This window comes from Acyrthosiphon pisum, chromosome A3, assembly GCF_005508785.2.
Source record: "Acyrthosiphon pisum isolate AL4f chromosome A3, pea_aphid_22Mar2018_4r6ur, whole genome shotgun sequence".
Taxonomy (NCBI): domain Eukaryota; kingdom Metazoa; phylum Arthropoda; class Insecta; order Hemiptera; family Aphididae; genus Acyrthosiphon; species Acyrthosiphon pisum.
Window position 1 is genome coordinate 16,142,517 of NC_042496.1, and position 9,613 is coordinate 16,152,129.

At 26.5% G+C, this 9,613-nt stretch overlaps 1 protein-coding gene and 1 long non-coding RNA gene across 2 annotated transcripts in view; one reads left to right on the forward strand and one right to left on the reverse strand.

Annotated features, from left to right (window-relative positions):
- The window catches only part of LOC100162547 (uncharacterized), an 18,524-nt gene that overhangs the window by 832 nt on the left and 8,079 nt on the right, over positions 1-9,613 (reverse strand). Inside the window, 4 exon segments of the mRNA NM_001293542.1 lie at positions 2,138-2,173; positions 3,178-3,204; positions 4,373-4,435; positions 5,780-5,815. Of these exon segments, the coding sequence (NP_001280471.1) occupies positions 2,138-2,173; positions 3,178-3,204; positions 4,373-4,435; positions 5,780-5,815 (162 nt within the window).
- The window catches only part of LOC115034403, a 6,132-nt gene continuing 2,784 nt past the window's right edge, over positions 6,266-9,613 (forward strand). Inside the window, exon 1 of the long non-coding RNA XR_003839763.1 lies at positions 6,266-6,719. This is a non-coding gene — a long non-coding RNA (uncharacterized LOC115034403). The remainder of the gene's footprint in view (positions 6,720-9,613) is intronic.

Genomic DNA, 9,613 nt, shown 5'->3' on the forward strand with positions numbered 1-9,613 from the left:
AAATATTCTGCTTTGGAATATAAAATTAAAACCCTATGTTGTCATTCAAAAAAGTAAAAAACTTAAAAAATTATAAGGGTAAAAATATTTTAAAATACAATTTTTAAAGAAAAACGTTGTTTTATAAGTGACTTGAAACTATGTAAAAAAATATTTTCAAAAAAATTTACACTTTTTGAAATAATGATTGTTGTTTGATAAAATAATCACCCTGTATGTTACATACTGTTGTATAGACTCATTGGAGTTATTACATATTATTATTAACATGAGACAAGAATAAAATTATAAGAATACCAAACTCATCAGCTGTCCACAGTAAAAAATGTCTCGTAATGAGTAGCACGATTAAATGGCTACGTTACAGTCCCCAAGGTTTTTACTTTAACCCGTGTAATACCTATACGGATTATTCATATTTTTTGGTTTTTTTGGAAAGTATATTTATTATTTGGAACCATGACCCTTTTTAGATTATTAATACAGTTCCATACGTGTATATATTTTTATAAATATTTTAGATTCTGAGCGGAGTGAGGGATCTAGTGGTTTTACAATGGTGTATTTTTTTTTATCCTGTATACAAAATTTCTACCAGAAGAAGTGCTCAGATTTCAACATATCGTATCTTATCCTTTATCAAATTGGATCAAGATGGTACTTTAGAGAGGTAATTTTTCTATTTTCTCATTAGGTATTTAATGCCGCAGGAAATACCACCGACAAATTACAAAAAACCGCTAAAAACGGGATTTTAATTTTTAACGTATTGTGTATAGTATCATCATAGAAACGAATAAAAATAAAAATAAAAATAAAATTTTTAATTATTTTGTTATAATTTATAGGTAATAAAATATAATAACTAGGGTTAGGATATTTATGCACTACAAAATGTATGAATATATATGCACTTATGCACTAAAAACCAGCTAAATATGCATGAAAAATTTGAAAAATATGCATTAAAAAATTAAACAAATTACTGGATAAAAAATGAAATAAACATATAGACAAATTGAAAAAACTGAAAAAAATTAAATTAAATATAAAAAAAAATTAAAAAAAGTTGCATTGAATAATTTAAGTTTGTTTTAAATGTTCCGATGTAAATCTTTGTATAATCTTTGTACAGCATTTTGTATCGAAAACCGTTAAATATTCGCTAAAAAACAGAAAAAACACAAATAGGTATATATATATACCTATATGTGTTCACAGTATCTAAGTCTGAGCCCGATACTATTCAACACACCACACAAATGTATTTTCTGGAACGATCGTTATATACCGACACGTATCGTTACACTCAAATTTGTTTCTTCAGAATGTTGAATGGTTATGAAATATATACACATATGCACATGTATAAATGTGTAATCTTTCAACCTATAAAATCTAAAAAATTTTCCAAAAAACGTAAGACACATGAATGATCCCTATACTACGCTGGTTAAAGCAACAACCCTAGCGTATGCAGCGCAGCCTGTGGCTATTTAATCATTCGACTCATTTCGGGAAGTTATCGAAACCAGAGTTTGGTCTCCTTATTCCACAGATTTTTATCCAGTATTATGAATTATGATAGCGAACTCCCACTATAAATTGAAGCATCAATGTTGGTTGGCAACCGTATGATATTTTATATGGTTAATAAAAGATATAAAAGTTTGGTTGATATATATGTATTGATTTAAGTTTTTAATAAATATTAAAGTCTTCATTTTAAAAAATCTGATTCTTTTGATAAATATAATATATCATATATATGTTTATTCTGTAGGTACATATTTCAAAGGTGGGTGGCAATTTGGTTTATTTATTTAGGTTAATTATATAGGGGTTCAATTAAAAAATATAATTGTTCCAAATAAAGCATCCGGTTGCCTAACTCCCTAAGTTGGGTACATTTGTAATCATTTTACTTTTAACAACAAAAATAACTGTCAAACTGTATTCACATGCTTAGATATCTTTTAAGCGCAGTTGAATAATTATAATTTTAAATAACTGGAATACTCCTAAATGTCAAAAGTGGCCCAACCTAGGTAACTCTCCCCTATAATTATTATGGAACCAATTATTGGTATACTAATCGTCAGATTAATGTAAGTAATTTAATGAGTCTATTAATTACTTTTTTTATAAGCATCCATGAACGATTTTACAATTTCTGAAAAAATTTACAATAGTCTCGGTATAGGTACCTATTTATTGTTATTTTATTAGCATAATATTATCTATTTAGATGTAGTGGTGTAACGAGGATTTTTCAATGGGAGGCGACGGGGTTAAACAAAGTTAATCAGAATTTGATATCAGTTACCTTATACCTACTAGGTCGTTATTACTATATCCAAAAACCATAGTCACCATTAAAAATAATTTTTAATACCCAAAATGTTTCTTCAAAACTGTTTTAAGAAATATCATTGTTTGTACTTTGCATTTTATTATATAGGATTATATTATGTGATACCATAACCAGGGACTGGAACCTTTTGAATTTATCGGTATCGGTTCCGGTACCGGTTTTCCAAAAATAAAATAACGATTCCGGTTCGGTTCTGGTTCTTTAATGAAAAAAAATAAAGGTACCGGTAGCAAATAATTTAGGTTCCGGTTCCAGATAATTTCGGTACCAAAAAGTATAATAATTTCAAATAGTCATCCAGAATATGGGTATAATTGAGGTTAGGTTAGGTTAATTGAGGTATGAGAAATATTAGAAAACTCATAATATATCATAGATACATAGGTTATACATAAAACCGTAATACCTTTAAATAATATGATAAATAAAATTATTTTATTTTGGAACCTAAAAGTACCTTTTTAATTTAAAAATTCCGGTTCGGTTCCGGTACTTTATTATATTAAAATAAAGGTTTCGGTTCTAGTTCTTAATATTTTAAAGGTTCCGGTTCCAGAACCGGTTTTTTTAGGTTTGGTTCCAGTCCCTGACCATAACACGTCCAATGGTGGTGGGTATGAAGTCTCCTTTATCCTATACTCTGTCGGTACGCCACTGCTTAGATGCACAGTAATATATTATTATGTGCATAAGTTATAAACACTTTATAAATTTAAATAGTTATTGTATAGAAAAACAATACTTTAAAAAATAATCAACATCATAAGTCCATAGAACATTATCTACAACAATTAATTACTTACCATGCTCATTATCGTAACCATTGGTATCTATAATATATAAGCAATACAAGTAATACAATATAAATAAAATATATAATACTAATGTCTAACTGTCCCACCAGACGTTGCACGTGCAAAAGGCTTGTTGTTTTCTTTTTATAAATATATATTTATAAAAACATGTCTATATCATATTTCTACTAATATAAAATATAGTAGGTACTATTCTAGTATTTAATAGGTGTAACTTGGTTTTAGTGTATCTCGATAGGCATAGTCGTTCTGCGATTTGTGAACTAATTTAACCAACTAGGACAATTTTCGTATGTGGCAGATATATAAATAAAAAAAAATATATATAATAAATTGTACTTGCTATAATTTGGTAACAATATACACAATATAATGCTTCATTTTGTATTTTTTGTAAATCACGTTTATATTGAATGAAAAATAGTAGGATATATTAGTTAATAGTAGTATAATAGTAGTATATTATCAGGTAGGTAATCTACCTATGGTAGATCGCTGATCCCGCATTCAAACGTATTACGTAAATCTATTTATTTTTTATTTATTTATTTATTTTTTAAGTTATGTCATAGCAAATATTATGAGGGTTTTTTAGTTATATTATAGCGCATACTTCAAAACTTTTCAGTGATAAAAAAATCCGAACCCGGATCATCACTATACATGTTTAATGATGTGATTATTGCGCATTTGAATTAATTATGTAATCATTTAATTTAAACAGTGTACATTATTATATATTCAAATACAATACTCAAAATAAATAATGTATACCACCGTCGTCCATAAGTCGCTCTGAACAAGGAGTGTAGGTTTATAATCATTAAATGAGGGGGGGTTACACCTAAGTCCTACCTATACAAACCATATTAAAATATTTGTGAAACCATAACTATTCGATGAGCAAAATAAGTTTTACCACAGTACCATGTAATATACGACTGGACTGTTGCATATTATGTATTTATATTATTATATTGAGTATCCGAAATATAGAACTGAATATCAATTTAAAAAGCTTTTTAATAGATAAACTCTAAAATCATTATTCATTACTCGACGTTTGACGAACTATACCAGTGAAAACCCATAAACATATAAAAAAGATATTAATAATAATAATAATAATAATAACAAATGTGACATTAACATTACAGCTATAAAATAATGAATGAATAATTACTGTATGTTGCAGCTTGATCTCTCCATTCCTTTGCGTCGCTCCAAAATGTTGAATCATTTATTTCTAATAATTAAATTATTGTATAAATTCCTGATTTCAGCACATTGCAAGAAATGCATATGAATCGCCAATATGAGGGAAATTTAAGTTTGATATATTTACCTAATAATATATGTCTATGTGTCTATTACTACTTAGAAGGTAAACTATGTTAGTAAAAAAAAATTAAGGAAGAAAACGCAAAAAGTTGGAATAAATAATTTATTTTTTTTGGGGGCCAGTTACATTAAGTTGGGCCAAAACAATCCAATAAAAGTTATTAGGTATCTGATAAATTCATGATGTGAAATCGTTGATTTTATATTTAAAAATACACAAAATTTGAAGAATATTATAAAATTATTAAGTACCTATATTAAACAGTGAATGACATACGGGCGGTCTCAAACTTTACCGATTTTATGGATTCCCGAGTCAACATTGTGTATTTGTGTTTACTCAAAGGAAATACGTAAGCTTTCTCGGCTCAACATATATAGGTAGTGGTTACCTGATGAAAATGTGTAAGCTCTCATGAGTTGTTTTAAAATTATGTTATAAAAAATTATAAACTATACAGACCAAAAAATAGCACCTTAAGTAATAAGTATATTTAAAACTTGTAGGTATATTCATGTCATAATAACAATTTAATTTAAAATTGATTTAAATTATTATTATCTTTATTATTTACTAGAATTTAAGCAATTATTATTTTTTAATGAAATTTGATTAATGTGTAGGCATTATATTTTATAATTGTATGTTCATATTATTATAAACATTGACATAGCGTCGGCCTAGTAGACATAGAAGTCGCAAAAGGCGTAACTCCATTTTTTTGGATTTCGGGATTTTTGGTGATTACAATTAAGAAAAAAAAACGCATCGTATGATAAAATCGTAACTGAAATTGTTTTATTTTATCCTCCTTGAAATTGATAATATTAGAAATCATCGTATCTCCGATGTAATGGTTTTAAGACCTACAAAAAGTTGTATCTCCATATTATCTTTGTAATAAAAGATGGAAATACGCCCTTGGCGAACCCTTAGCGAATTATGAAATTAGGCAGACGAAATGTTTTTTCTTCTCCTGATAAATTTGTAATTTTAAAAATACGCGCTTTGCGACTTAGGCCGACGATAGCAATGTTATTACTTATTAGTTATTACAGACTCAGCAGAGTTTACGTGTACCTACCCTTCGGTTATTATTTAAATAGACCCGGGGGAGTTTATATCTGCCCATTGGGTAGTAATGGATTAGACCAGAGAAATTTACAAGTTATTGAAATCGGAAGAGTTAACAATTGCCCTCACATATTATTAAAAATAATTTTTCTATTCAATGATCTAAATACTCACGCATGAGTTCTCCAAGTTTGGCATTCGACATTACCTCTGTAATGATAATTTTATATTTCAAAAAAACAACGAATATTTACAGTATTTTTAAAATTATCAACTGTTATAGATAAATGCTATAAATATGTTATCTATTTTATATTTTAATGTGTATATAATTCTCAAATTAAATTAGGGTAAATGTTAAATTAGCAATAGATACATATAAATATATTATACCTACAATCAGGGCTTAAAACCGTTATTAATAAAGTCGGTAATCCGAAAATTTTTGAAAACCGGTAACCAGTTATCGTTTAATTTTGATATTTTGGTAACCGGTAACCGTTTCTTTAAAGATATTTCAAACACTATGATAACCGTTAATCGTTTTTTTAAATTTTTTACTCATATTTTTAAAACAGTTTATTTAGGCCATTCGTGGGTTTATAACATAACTATTATTATTACAAAATCAAAAACTTAATATTCTTTAATTTGGTCGATTTTCCTCAATTTAAATATTTATTTTTTCAAATTGTTTTAAAGTTTAAAACATCTGATCAAAATAACGGCGATCTTAATAAATTAAAAAAATTAATTGCATAAAGAAATTTTATTTTTATAAATTTCTTATTTATACTGTAAAAAACCAAAATTAAATACCTATAATAACTTTCCAAGACGACACTAAGAGTGATACACTGACACAGAACTTTTTGGTTATATTGTATATATTACAGTACCCCAAAATCTGGGTCTGCAGATCGAGCATTCTACGCTAGCCTTCGGACTGACCATTGGAGCAAACACTACAAATAACAAATGCAGAACCAGGAGGGTTTGGGCTCTAGGATTTGTAATTTAATACTAATCTATTTATAAATGTATGCAAAATAAAGTATAATGTGATAAAAACCTAAAATTTTTTTAACAAATTGCTTAAAATTAAACTTGGAAGGTTATTATTATTATTATTTATTTACAAACAAACAGTGAATAAGTACAATAAAGCGATATACATTTGTTTGACACCTTCTTTAAGCAATTGCTTGTGTTGAAGGTGGTGAGTTCATAATATCTTAATATCTAAAGTTTACACCGATCAGTTCTAATATTAAATTATTATTAATAGGAGAAAAAATAAAAAAAATAAAAATAAAAAAAACAAAACAAAACGTAAATTTAGTAATCGAATTAAATCCTTATAGAAAACTTATTTGACTCATTATATAAGATTTAAAATGCTTATAATTACTGAAATTATTAACATTAATTGACATTCTATTATATAGTGAAAGTGCTCGATTTAGGCAACTTTTATATCCAAATTGTTTGTTACATTTTGGAATAGTTACATTTATATTTTTCCTAAATCTCGTATTATAATCATGATTACAAGGAGGTAGGTACATTTTATGTTTTAAAACTTAATAGCAAGGTACATTTTATAAGAAGTTTATCGATGTCTAAGACATTTAGTTCATTATAAATAAATGTAGTACAAGTATGTATAGGAAGTTTTAAAATAAATTTAATAATCTTATTCATAGTCGATTTTAATTTTATCATTGTGAGTTTCATAAGCACCACCCCATATCTCGATACCAAATGCAATAATTGATTGAACTAGGGAAATATAAATAATTCTAAGTTGATATTTATCAAGTATGTACCTAAGATCTCTAAAAACATAAAAGAATTTACGAATTATGTTTGTAATATAATTTAATAAATTATATGTATGTTCCATTTTAATTGAGAATCGATATATATTCCTAAATATTTGATAGAATAGACTCTATCGATATTAATGAATGTACAATTATCCAAGTTACTATTTGGGATGGAGGTATTTTGTATGTTTAAATTCCATTGAATGTCTTGATTAACATTCTGAATATTAAAAATAATATGTTTAGTCTTATTTAAATTTAGATCTAGAAAATTATTGTTGAACCATGATTTTACTATTTTAAATATATTATTAGCTTTATTGTATAATTTTTCAATATTTTTTTCTTGAATAAGAATGATAGTATCATCTGCAAAACAAATTGTTTTTGAATCTATATTAATATTAAGCAAACCATTAACATATATAATAAAAAAGATAGGTCCCAAAACGGTTCCTTGAGGAACACCATGATTTATTTTTAAAGGTGAACTATATGAATCATTAATTTTGACTATTTGTATCCTATCAGTGAGGTAAGATCTAATAAAATCATTTTCTTTTCCGCGTATACCTGCATAATTTAATTTTTTTAGTAGTAACTCATGGTTAATACTGTCAAACGCTTTTTTAATGTCAAGAAAAATGCCCATAACTTTATTACCAATATCAAGATTCTCGTGAATGAATTTATTTACAAAAAAATGCGCATCGTTAATAGATCTACCTGGAATAAAACCAAATTGATTCATAGAGAAAAAAGAATTGGTATTAAGGAAATTCATAGTTCTAGTTTTGATGCATTTTTCAAAAATCTTAGATATACTTAAGGATAAAGAGATAGGCCTGTAGTTGCTACAATCTAGTTTGTCACCAGACTTAAACAGGGGGATAACTATACATTTTTTAAGACATGACGGATATTTTCCGTTATCCAGGGACAAATTAAATAATAACATTAATGGGAAAGAAATATTATGTATTGTTGACTTAAGAATGTAATTAGAGATACCATTTTCATAATAAGAAGAGTAATTTTTAATTTTAAGAATGTCATTTATGATTTCTGCTTGAGTTATAGGAGTCAAAAACATAGAATTATTAATATGGCAATTTTGATTTAAATCTGCCCAGTCCTCATGCTCATAGCCGTTTTTTATTATATTATGTTCGATGTTTTTTCCCACGTTGGCAAAAAACGTATTAAATTCATTTGCAATATTGATATTTCCATTAGCGATCGAATTGTTATTTAGCCTAATACTATTTATTTCCACATTATATGTTTTTGTTCTACCTGCTATATTATTTATCGTTTCCCACATTTTTTTAGGATTATTTTGGAGATTAGATAAAAGATCTTGATAATATATTTTTTTCCTATTTCTAATTAAAGTATTTAGAATATTAACATAATTATTATATTTTTGTTTTAAATTAGAATCAAATGGGCGTCTAAATAATTGTTTGGATAATTTATGTTTATGATTTGTGGAAATAATTAGTCCCTTAGTAATCCAATCTTTAATTCTTTTATATTTATTTGACATCTTAAATACGTGATTAAAAGAAGACATATTAATCATTTCTTCAATTTTATTTAAGAAATCTTGAAAAGATTTATCAATATTATTTCTGTCAATAATATCATTCCAGTTTTGTGGTCTTATTAATAAATTAAGAAGTTTTATATTGATTTTAGTTCTTGTTTTATTTTGTGAAGTATGACAGTCATTGAAATTATTAACAGAGTTTTCAATGAGAACTATTGTACCAAAATGATCAGTGATTTTACTTACTTCATAATTCTATTAATTCAGTACCCATATATAGGTAGAAAAGCTATTGGCTATTTCCTGTGTTCGATAATATTTATGATTTTTATTATTTAAACCATATTACTGGGTATTCATAAAGATATTATATATAAAAACAAAAAAGGTGGGTAAGTGGATTTCGCTCTGCTGTACAGTAGGTTACAAGTGGGTCACTGTATAATGGACAGTATTAAATTTGAATTCAATGATATAATATCACTGTATAAGAAAAACGATTCTGAGCGGAGACGGTATATCAGTCTATGTATTAGACATATATATTCTTATCTATGGTATTAAAAAAAAATTGACCTATAATACGGTACCTATAATAAATTCCAAATTAATTCATATCATAATATC